Genomic DNA, 12,441 nt, shown 5'->3' with positions numbered 1-12,441 from the left:
TAGAAGGCAGAAGGGGACAGGAAAGCTGGTGATAGGGAACCCCAGGTTGAGTAAGGACAGTGCTGACATGCAGTGTGGTTGTTAACCATTGTCATAGGGCAACATGTGTACTAAGTGTTTAATGAGAAACTACTTCTGTAAACCTTCATCTAAAGTGAGAATAGCAGCACGACTGGAAGAATGTAATCAATGTTACTAAATTGTACATGTAGAGATTTTTGAAATGGTGTGTCTTTGCCTATGTATATTTTCACCAAAAAAATAAAAAAGGTTGAGGAGGGAGAGGGTTGACATGTCGTGGGGTTGTTAACCAATATCATAAAACAGTATGTGTACTGACGAATGAGAAACTATCTGTTCTGTAAACCTTCACCTAAAGTACAATAAAAAAAAATCAAAACAAAACAAAAAAAATAATTTCTTTGTTAGTTTCTCACCCCTTTCTTATTGGGGAGGAGCCCTGCTGGCACAATGATGAAGCACTTGGCTGCTAACAGAAAGGTCGGTGGTTCGAACTCACCAGCTGCCCCGTGAGAGAAAGATGTGGCTATCTGCTTCTGTAAAGATGGCAGCCTTGGAAGCCTTATGGGGCAGTTCTACTCTGTCCCTGTGAGTGTCCCTATGAGTTGAAATCAGGTTTGGTTTTGGTTTTGGTGTATTATTGGAGAAGAGGGACCTGTGAGTTTTAAAGTTTATTTATTTATTTATTTGGTAATTCCAAAGGGTGCATAGTGTTAGACTGTGGGGTTAACTGTATGCTTGTTGTTGTTAAATATTGTTTCTGTGGGCTTGGGTTATGTACTTAGATTTCTGTGAAGTGAGCTGACAATGTAGAATTCTGAGCATCCTGAGGTCAGGATTGCCATGGATTCCTGTTCTTGAGAAAGACAGTGAGAAGAGTCAGGGGACCTAATGATGAGTTAGTAAATGGCTCATTCAATGAATCTGTCACCTGAAAAATTACTCTGCTGTGATTATAAGGCTAAGGTGTTTGCAATTTGAAAATCAAATTGGATCTTCCCTAATCTAAGTAAGTCTTGGGGTTCAAACAAAATTTGAATGCAAAAGTCACTGAAATTTCCCTTTAGGATTTCACTTGCAATTTTTTGTCCTTTTTATAAAAAATAATTTATTTTACTTTTTGGTGTTGTCAAGAAACATACGCAACAGAACATACACCAATTCAACAATTTCTATATGTACAGTTGAGTGCCATTGATGACATTTTTTAAGTTGTGCGACCATTCTCACCCTCCTTTTCTCAGCTGTACCTCCTCCATCAACATAAACTCACTACCCCCTAAGTTTCCTGTGTAAACTTTCGAGTTGCTGTTGTCAGTTTGATCCCATATAGATGATTCTTAGAACAGCATAATGTTCAACGCAGATATTCTTTACTAGTTAAGACTTTAGGGGATGTTTTTGGTTTAAAGTTTAAAGATGATCTGAGGGCAATAGTTTTGTGTTTTTTTCCAACCTCCGTGGTCCCTTTTTTTTTTTTTTTTTAAATTGTAGTCATCCTCGTGAGTATGAAGTAGTAACTAATTGTGATTTTGATTTGCATTTTCTGAATGACTGCTTATGTTGAGTATCATTTCATGTGCTTATTGGCCATTTTTACGTCTTTGGAGAAATGTCTGTTCAAATCTTTTGCCCATCTTTAGATTGGATTATCTTTTTGTTGTTGAGTTTTAAGAATGATTTATATATTTTGGATACTAGACCCTTACTAGATAAATAATTTGCAAATATTTTATTCCATTCTGGTTATCTTTTCACTTTCTTATTAGTATACTTTGATGCCCAGAAGGTTTTAATTTTGATGAAGTCCAATTTGTCTATTTTTTCTTTGTTGCTTGTGCTTTGGGTGTCATACCTAAGAATCCATTACCAATTCCAAGGTCATAAAGATTTACTCCTTTGTTTTCTTCCAAGAGTTTTATAGCTTGAGCTCTTATACTTAGGTCTTTGTCCATTTGGAATTACTTTTCGTGTATGGTGTGAGGTAAGGGTTCAACTTTATTCTTTTGCATGTGACATCCAGTTGTCCCAGCACCATCTGTTGAAAAGACTATTCTTTCCACTTGGAATTATTTTGGCAACCTTGTCAAAAATCAATTGACCATAAATGTTTGGGCTTTTTTCTGGACTCTCACGTCTACTCCATGGATCTAATTTCTATCTGTATGCCAGTATCACACAGTCTTGACTACCACAGCTTTGTAGTAAGTTTTCATATTGGGACGCATGAGTCCTCCAGCTTTGTTCTTCTTTTTCAAGATTGTTTTGGTGAATTTGAATCCCTTGCATTTCCATATGAATTTTAGGATCAGCTTGTCAATTTCTGCAAAAAAAAAAATACAGCTAGGATTTTGGTAGGGACTGAATTGAATCTGTAGACCAATTTAGGGAGCATTACATCTTAGCAATATTCTGCTTTCCAATCCATGATTTTATTTAAGTCTTTGTTAATGTCTTTCGATGATGTTCTGTAGTTTTCAGTGTCCAATTCTTGCTCTTATTTTGTTAAATTTATTCCTAAATATTTTATTTGTTTTGATGCTGGTATAAGTAGAATTGTTTCCTTAATTTCCATTTTGGATTATTCATTGCTAATGCATATAAATGCAATGAATTTTTGAATACTGATCTTATTATATTCTGTAACTTTGGTGAATTTTGTTAGCTCTAATATATTTTTGTGTGTGAAATCTTAAGAGTTTTTTACTTGCAAATTTTATAGTTACTTCTAAAGTTCCTTCTGCTTGTTGGCTTTTGAATTGAAACTTTTTTGTTGTTTATCTTTCCCTCCACAGAAATGAGCCACAGATCATCAGATTTTGCTAAGATTATTAACACCACAGAGAATCTTGTGCGGGAATTATTGTAAGTTAAAATTTTAAAGACCAAATTGTATGACTCTTACTTTATAATTCCATACCCAGCTGTCTGTTAGACATTATTTTCTGTACTTGTTTTTTATGTCCAGAATATTCCATAATTAAACATATTATTTTTAAGATCCTCCCAGATTCAGTCTTAGTACATGATGCTTTTTAAAGAACACATTTATTTTCTCACAGTTCTAGAGGCTGTTGTTGTTCTTAGTTGCTGTTGAATTGACTCTGACTCATGGCAGCCCCATGTGTGCAGAGTAGAACTGCTCCATAGGGTTTTCAAGGTGGTGACCTTCCAGAGGCAGATTGCCAGGTCTGTCTTCTGAGGCACCTCTGGATGGGTTCAAACCACTGATCTTTTGGCAGTAATGAAGTGCTTAACCATTTGTGCCACCCAGGAACTCCTTTCTGGAGGCTCGAAATCCGAATTCAGGGCATTTGGCAGGGCTGTGCTCTCTCTCTGTTGGCGCTAGGGGAAGATCCTTCCTTGTCCTTTCAGCTTCTGGCAGCCGGGCTATTTTCTGGCATTCCTTGGCTTGTAAATGGGTCTTCACAAGCTGTCTTCACCCTTGGTGTGACTCCGTTTTTGTGTCTGTCCTCATAAAGAGGCCACTCAGAAGAGATGAGGATTAAGACCCACCCTACCCTGGTATGATTTAACCATATGCAAAGAAAAAGCCTGTTTCCCCAAAGTTACATTTACTTGTACAGGGGTTAGGACTTCATCATATCTTTTTGGGGGACACAATTCAATCCATAACACTAGGAAAGAGTTTCAGCACTGTGGAATTAAACTGGCTTAAAAGAGATTTAAATGACAAAGAAATGGTCATCTTTGTTAGCATTAATCCCCTATGATTTCAGGCAGTGGTTTTGAAGTATGGACCTCTGTCACAATCACCTGGTCGGGGGATCAGTTATTAAAAACTCAACTACTGGGCTCCACTCAGACCTCCTAAATCAGAATCTCTGCAGAAACTTCATTTTTATTGGGCTGTTTGGATAATTTTAAGGGTTCTGTGATCTGGGAACTACTGCTCGAGTGAACGGTCTAGGTTATCTGTACTGTCTTTCCTAGACAGAGGAAATCTTAATCTTAGATTGCTGTTTAAAGGAGAGGTTTTGTGTATTATATAAATATATACTCACATACATCTACGAATATGGTGACCTTGGAAAAAACTCTTTTTTTCCCCTGCTCACAAAGATAGTGCACATTCATCGAAGAAAATTGAGAAAAAACAGAAATGCACAAAGAGAACTGGAATCTTCTATAGCCCCACCAATGAGGGATAATCATTGCTAACATTTTATGGTCCATCCTTGCATTATTTGGACCCTGGTGGCACAGTGGTTAAGAGCTCAGCTGCTAACCAAGATATCGGCACTTTGAATCCACGAGCAGCTCCTTGGAAACCCTATGGGGCAGTTCTACTCTGTTCATTGAGTCCAGAATTGACTCAACGGCAACAGGTTTGGTTTCGTTTTGCATAATTTTATTAACAGTATTGGAACGGTACTGATCTTTACATAACTTTGCTTTTGTATTAGTCTCCTAGGGCTGTTGTAAAAAAATACTACAAACTGAGTAGCTTATAAGAACAGAAATTCATCGCCTCACAGTTCTGGAGGCTGGGAGTTCAAGATCAGGGTGTTAGGCATGTTGAGTTCTTTTGAGGCTGTGAGGGAGAATCTGTTTCATGCCTTTCCGGTAGCTTCTGGTAGACCCAGGCTTTCCTTGGCTTATAGCTGCAGTATTGCATGGCTTCCTTCCGAGGTCTCCCTATCTTCTCTTTTGTAAGGACCTCAGTCATAAAATTAGGCCCTACCCTAGTCAGTGTGACCTCATGTTAACCTGATAACATCTTCAAAGATGCTATTTCCAAGCAAAGTCACTTCCACAAGTTAAGGGTTAAGACTTCAACCTATCTTTTTCGGGGACGTAATTTAATCCTTAACATCTTCTAAATTGCCTTGACAGAATGATTCAGATGGGGCAGGCTTGGTAATATTTATGTGAGGAGCATAGAAGCCCGCTGCAGTATGAGTGTTCAGAACTGGTGACCATTGCTTGCTTCCTATACCCATGCCTACCTGCTGAGCCCCACGTAATTCACAGAACGATCTTGCTTTCATGGAGGTGGGATGGGTTTGAACCTTAGCCCAGGAGATGCAGCGTTTGACCCACGTGGCTGTGAGCCTGTTCTGACTAGGGTCCCAGTTCAGATTACTGGCCTATGCTTTCTTCCTCTGGCCAAGTTCCTACCTTGTACCCCTGTAACTAGGCCTCTGTCTGGTTTCTTCCCACCCAATTCCTGACCTTGTTAAACTGCCTTGCATCTGAGTAACATAAATCCAGAACCCTGCCTTGGGCTACCAATCCTCCCAGCTGCCTGAACCTCATGGTTAGAGCCCTCCTAAAATCTGACTGCTTGATCCCATTATTCTACTGAGCACTGCTGTAGGCCAGGCATGGTGTCAGAGCAAGATATTTGCATACCACTTATTCTCTAAGATCCTATCACATTGCCCTGCCTTATGTTATTTTACTTACACCTCTGTGCTAGAGCTCAGTGCCCTGGGCATCTGCCTTCTGCTTACCCATTCCCGTACTCTGACCTTGAGTCTAATTTCCATGGCCCAGTACCTCTGGAGCTGGCCTTATTCTGCTGCCTGTAGCCATTCCAGCCATCATCTTAATGACAAAGAATTTTAATCTCAGTGTAGTACATGATTAGCCATGAAATGTTATCAAAGATTCCTTCCCAGTATCCATTTGGCAGATAACATGGTACCATCTAGCAAGTAGATATTTCAGGACTTTTGGTTGCAAGTGACAGAAGGCCAACTTCCTGTCTTGAGCAAAAAAGGGAATGCATCTACTCATGTAACAGAAAAGTGCAGGAGTGATTCAGGGGCTTAGATAATGTCAGGGAGGCCCTTTTCTCTCTCTCCTGGCTCTTTGTTATGGATTAGCTTCCTTCTCGGGCATACTTTTCCCACATGGAGACCAAGATGATCACTCATGGTTGCAGGATTAGCTCCACCAAGTTTATTCTTCACCTCAACAGAAACAGTTCCTCTTTCCAGAAGTTCAGTCAAAGGTCTCAGAACCAAATCCCATTGGCTGGCTTGGGTCATGTGCTCTTCCCCTGGAGCTGGGGCTGGCCACAGTGAACCATGTGACTGAGAGTCAGAGGGATGGTTTTCTAACGGAAAAATCAGGTGTCGTTACTAGGAAAAGGAGGAATAGATTCTGTCCATACAATAACCCTAGGTGTCCACCACTGTGCTTAATGAACAGTTGCTAAAGGGATGAATAGATGGATGACTGAATGGGGAAGACAAAGTTAGAACTAATGGGATTTTACCGTATGTCTTGGTAGTAAATCCACTTAAGGTAAAGCACTGGTGGAGTATTACTCATTCTCAGTCTTTGGTCATGTGAGTCTGTGTATTAACTGTCACCTCTGCTTCTGCCCAGAGCCGTTCCAGACAACTACAAGGTGATTTTTGTGCAAGGAGGTGGGTCTGGCCAGTTCAGTGCCGTCCCCTTAAACCTGATTGGCCTGAAAGCGGGAAGGTGTGCTGACTATGTGGTGACAGGAGCTTGGTCGGCTAAGGCTGCAGAAGAAGCCAAGAAGTTTGGGACTGTAAATATCGTCCACCCCAAACTTGGGAGCTATACGAGTAAGTGATGGGAGATGAGCTGGACGGAAAAATGCTGACCCTCAGATGTCATGTTACCCCTTCCCAGGGCAGTCTGCAGGTGTTTTTAATTCTTCCCTCCCCTTGTGAGTAGTTAGTTTGGTACCACGTAGATTGGGCAATTGTCTGTACTAGTTGAGACTACTAACTGGCTGGTGCAGAAAGAAGACTTACAGGCTCATTTAGCTGAAAAGTCCAGGGGCTGGTTTGGCTTCAGGTATGGCTTGATCAAGGGCCCCAGCAATGTCTCTAGGTCCTGATGTCTCCCCTCATGGCTCCACAGTCAGGAAAGTTTCCCCCTCCCATTTGGCTGCAGCTGCTCCTGACCTTACATTCTCCCCATTTCAGTGCCTTTGCCCGAGCGTTCCCAGCAACAGCCTGATGTCTCGGGTGCCTCATTCTGGATCAGCCACTGTGCTGTGCCTGAGTCACATTCTGCCTCTGGGCCTAAGGGTGGAATTGGCTCCACTGGAATCATAGCGCTGAGAGTGAGGGAGGGCTTGGGCTCCAAGAGGAAACCACTCGACCATCAATGAAAGTAGGAAGGATGGATGACAAGAAATGAACCAAATATTCACCATGCCATTCTTGAAGACTTTTTGCCCCCAATAACAGTCGAAAGGGTGGGACAGATCATCCTTTTAGGATGTTGGCCATGATTCTAATGCAAGATTATAGAGCGTTTTTACTTGGGAAATGCTTTGGAATCAGTTAATCTTGCTGCTAGGGGAGAGATATCGATCTCCTGTTTGATTCCCATCTGCATAAGTAAAGAAGGGAGTAAATGTGGAAAGTATCATACTTTTTTTCTGTGATAGAAATTCCAGATCCAAGCACCTGGAACCTCAACCTGGATGCGTCTTATGTATATTACTGTGCAAACGAGACTGTGCATGGAGTGGAGTTCGATTTTATACCTGATGTCAAAGGAGCAGTGTTGGTTTGTGACATGTCCTCAAACTTCCTATCCAAGCCAGTGGATGTTTCCAAGGTAGCGTATATAACAGGCTGCTCTGGGAGAATCCACTGTCTCAGTTTATTTAGAAGAATTGTAATGTATATTACTTGTCAATGCTTTGGAGTTGAGGTGGGTATAAGGCAAGGTGAGGCTGTTTGACATAAGCCCCCAGAGCTCGGATAATATAGGAAAAGGGACCAGTGGTGGCTCAGTGGTAGAATTCCCACTTCAACGCCGGAGACCCAGCTTAGATTCCTGACCAGTGCACCTAATGTGCAGCCACCACCCATCTGCCTGTTGCTATGATGCTGAACAGATTTCAGTGTAGCTTCCAGACTAAGATGGACTAGGAAGAAAAGCCTGGTGATCTACTTTCAAACATCAGCTAATGAAAATCCTATGGACCACAACAGTCTGATCCACAACCGATCATGGGGATCGTGCAGGACTGGGCACCATTTTGTCCCATTGTGCACGGGGTTGCCCTGAGTTTGGGGCTGATTTAACAACAGTTAACAACAACAGGATAAGAAGGATTCTGGGAGTCTGGGGCCAGCAGACCGTGAAGCAGACCAGCTCTTAGTAAGTAGGCAGACTGTTGCTTGCTTATTACTGGTTGTAGAAATTTAAGAATACTGACATTTCCGGCCCCATGATAGTGATAACCTCGCAGGGTCTAGTCAGGTCCTTGATGAATTCGCCACCTTTGAGAGTGGCTTTTAGGCAACTTTTTTGGTCAACACGCTATGAGTGACTTGCTGTCTTCAAGGGAAGATGCATGTTATCCAAACCCTTGGGGCTTATGTGAAAGAGCCCCATCTTGCCTTATACCCACCTCAACTCCAGAAGCATCGACCAGACATGGATTTTATGAGTGGCACACTGAGGTGGGGTGGTGGGAGCAGTCTACCCAGATGCATGCAGTAAGGGGGTAGCGGTTAAGAACTACGTCTGCTAACCAAAAGGTCGGAAGTTCAAGTCCACCTGGTGCTCCTTGGAAACTCTATGGAGCAGTTCTACTCTGTCCTATAGGGTCGCTATAAGTTGGAATCAACTAGATAGCAATGGGGATTTTTTTTATTATAAAGAATTTTAGAACAACAATTAACCCAACTAAAAGGCGGTCTGCTTGTTATTATCACCATGCACTGGCAATTCTAAAGGATGCCAACTATAAAAGACTCCTCCCCACTGGGCCAGGCCATTCCCCCTTTCTCCACTTGGCACAGTAATTAATTAATTAAAGGTTTCACAAGAAGACATGGGAGAGGGTTCTAGATCTTGCACAACAAAATTTTTAAAGTGTCTTTAAACATCTGTAGTTTTCTGAAATTTCTTCTCCCTCAGGCAGCCCGTCCCATCCCTCTTTCCCACAGCCATCTTCTTTACTGCATCTGCTGATTGTCCTTTTATACAAACATTAATAGGTTAAAAAGTCTGTGTCTTTGTAAAGGGTGGTTAATGCATCGGCCTCCTTTTGGTTACCAAGGACACTTTAGAAAAAACAGTTGTATTGAGTCAGCTCCGACTCATGGCAACCTGATGTGTGTCAGAATAGAACTATGCTCCATAAGGTTTTCAGTAGCTGATTTTTTTTAAGTAGATCACCTGCTGCCTTTCTTTTGAGGTGCCTCTGGGTGGACTCGAACCTGCAACCTTTTGGTTAGCAACTGTGTGTCTTAACTTTTTGCACTACCCAAGGACTCCAAGGATAGTTAGAGGCCCCATTTTAAAGACTGGTTGCAATGTAGAAAGGAGGTATACAAAGTGAATAAAAACCAAAAACTCATTGCCGTTGAGTCGCTTCCGACTGATAGCAACCCTATAGGATAGAGTAGAACTGCCCCTTAGAGTTTCCAGGGAGCGGCTGGTGGATTTGAACTGCTGACGTTTTGATTAGCAGCCACAGTTCTTTCTTTTTTTTTTTTTTTATTGATGTAATTAAATGAAGTTTACATTTCAAGTTAGTCTCCCATACAGAATTTTTTTTTTTTTAAACATGCATCGTTATGAGACCCCAACCGCTCACCCCATTCTGCAACAACACACTCCTCCCCTCTGCCCCTGATTCCGCATGAACATTCAACCAGCTCCTAACTCTCTCTGCCTTCCCCTCTCACCTCTGGACAGAAGCTGCACCTTTGGTCTCTTATATCTACTTGTCCAAGAGGCACACTTTTCATGAGTATCACTTCATGTCCCACAGTCCAGTCCAATCCCTGTCTGAAGAGTTGGCCTCCGAAATTGTTTTAGTTCTGGGGTGATGGAGAGACCAGGGGCCATGCTTTCTGGGGCACCTCCAGTCTTAGTCAGACCATTAAGTCTGGTCTTCTTACTAGTATTTGAGTTCTGCATCCCATCGTTCTACTGCTCCATCAGGGACCCTCTGCTGTGTTCCCTGTCAGGACGTTCATTGGTGGTAGCCGGGCACCATCTAGTTCTTCTGGTCTCAGGCTGATGAAGTCTTTGGCTTATGTGGCCCATTCTGTCTCTTGGGCCAATACTTTCCTTTTGTCTTTGGTGTTCTTCGTTCTCCTTTACTCCAAGTGGTTGGGACCAGTTGATGCATCTTAGATGGCCGCTTGCAAGCCTTCAAGACCCCAGACGCCACTCACCAAAGTAGGATGCAGAACACCTTCCCAATAAGGTTTGTTATGCCATTTGACATAGATGTTGCCATAGTTCTTAACCACTGTGCCACCAGGGCTCCACAGAGTGAATACGAATGTGAATATCTGTAAGGCCATTAAAATGCTGGACTTAGGTCAGCACCTTACTCATGAGAGGGACCAGACACACAGACCCTGTGGGCTTGGAACTCTGAGTATTGATTCACTGTCTCTGATAGAGGTTCCTTTAGGGAATGGAGTGTCCCCTACATAGAAACAGACATAGAAACAGTCTATTCCTTGAGGAAATTATGCTTTGGAAAAGAGGGTGGGAAGCTTGAATAAATTTGTGACAACCAACCAAATGCTCCTAATATAGCACACTTTCCTTTTTTTTTATTTTTTAAGTTTGGTGTGATTTTTGCTGGTGCTCAGAAGAACGCAGGCTCTGCTGGGGTCACAGTGGTGATCATTCGTGATGACCTGCTGGGGTTCGCTCTCCGGGAATGCCCCTCCATCTTGGAATACAAAGTGCAAGCTGGAAACAACTCCTTGTACAACACGCCGCCGTGCTTCAGGTAAATCCAGCACCCCATGTTGTGGACCAATGGAGGGGCCTCACTACTTCCCCTCAAGGTGGGGTGACTTAATGTAGAGCATGCTTCCAGGAACCAGTGACCTGATAGTCCCAGATATCCTGTTATAATTCTCAGCCCAGCTCACCTTCCCTGCCTTTATCCTCTGTGCACTGTTTGATCAGCTTTTCTTCTTGTCATTCCTTTCCTTTTTTGGTGGATGTTTTTGTTTAATCTTGGTAGTCTAGGCCCTGATGGTTCACCATTAACCCAAAAGCTCTCTGAAGATAAAGTGCTGTGGCCTGCATCGCAAATAGCCAGTTCAGCTTTGAAACGAGAGACTTTGAAAGGCTGGGCCTCCCCCACTTTCTTTTCTTTGCCTGATGGGCCTGCATGAAGCTGGTCTGCTCCATAGCAAGCATGTTGGCTGGGAACCCCCTTGTGCTTTGTAACCCCATCTGCAGGGGTCCTGTTAGCCCGGCTTCCCGTTAGCTGAGTGGGAGGCTGCATTGCAGCGTTTTCAGGAAGAGCAAGCCTGTCTGCCCCACTATCTTGTAACTCCTTGATTCAGGTGTTTTGTAAAGGTCTTCATGACACCTTTCCCATTGCCGTTGAGTCGATTCCGACTCATGGTGACCCTATAGGACAGAGTAGAACTGCCGCATAGAGTTTCCAAGGAATGTCTGGTGGATTCAAACTGCCGACCTTTTGGTTAGCAGCTGTAGCACTTAACCACTATGCCACCAAGGTTCCCTCATGACACTTAGGATTTAACAATTGCCTGAGAAATCCTGTTACTTACTAGCTGTGTGACTTTGGGCAAGTCACTTAGCCTATCTGTGCAGCAGTTTCCTCTGGAAATAATAATAGTACTGTCTTCTTTGGGTTGTTAGGATTAAATGAGTTGATATAATCAGTGCACTTAACCAGGTACAGTTGACTTGCCTCCGACTCGTGGTGACCCCATGTATGTCTGAGTACAACTGTGTTCCATAGAGTTTTTTGAAAGTAGATTACCAAGCCTTTCTTCCAAAGGGCCTCTGAGTGGACTTAGACCTCTTACCTTCAGTTTAGCAGCCAGGCGCTTAATTGTTTACACCACCCAGGGACTCCAATTAATGTGCTTACTGCAAGTGCCAGAGTTTATGGATTTATCTTCCCAGGGAAACTATGAGCTAATGATATAAACAGTGATGCTTTATTTTTACCTGTTGCCTTTGAGTCACTTCCTACTCATGGTCACCCTATGTGTTACGGAGTAGAACTGCTCCATAGGGTTTTCCTGGCTGTAGTCTTTATGGAAGCAGATCACCAGGCCTTTCTTCCATGACACTGCTGGTTGGGTTTGAACTGCCATCCTTTAGGTTAGCAGTCAATTGCAAACCATTTTCTTTATTAATCCTCCCAACAACCCTACCCGGTAGGTACTATTATAAGCTGAGGTCATATTTTTAGTAAGTGCCGTATTTGGGAGTTGAACTGTGGCAGTCTGGCTCGAGAGCCTGGATACATACACTCTGTTCCCTGTCACCTACTCCTAATCACAAGCAAAATTGCCAGCATGGACTTGTTTCTATTTGAAGGTTCCTTCTTGGGAAAATGGATTGCTGTTGACTCCATCTCTTCCACTCGACAGAATTTATCTGCCATGGGTGGGAGGTTTCTTAAAAGAGTCTAAAAAGAGGGGGATCGGG

General features: G+C 42.7%; 1 protein-coding gene across 1 annotated transcript in view; it reads left to right on the top strand.

The window, feature by feature from the left end:
* Positions 1–12,441, top strand: part of PSAT1 (phosphoserine aminotransferase 1) — a 30,660-nt gene that overhangs the window by 3,645 nt on the left and 14,574 nt on the right. Inside the window, exons 3-6 of the mRNA XM_004383278.3 lie at positions 2,817–2,886; positions 6,382–6,587; positions 7,424–7,596; positions 10,581–10,750. Of these exons, the coding sequence (XP_004383335.1) occupies positions 2,817–2,886; positions 6,382–6,587; positions 7,424–7,596; positions 10,581–10,750 (619 nt within the window). The remainder of the gene's footprint in view (positions 1–2,816; positions 2,887–6,381; positions 6,588–7,423; positions 7,597–10,580; positions 10,751–12,441) is intronic.

Source organism: Trichechus manatus, unplaced genomic scaffold, assembly GCF_000243295.1.
Source record: "Trichechus manatus latirostris isolate Lorelei unplaced genomic scaffold, TriManLat1.0 scaffold00107, whole genome shotgun sequence".
NCBI lineage: Eukaryota > Metazoa > Chordata > Mammalia > Sirenia > Trichechidae > Trichechus > Trichechus manatus.
Note: the sequence above shows the minus strand (reverse complement) of the source record. Positions and strands in the feature narration are given on the sequence as shown.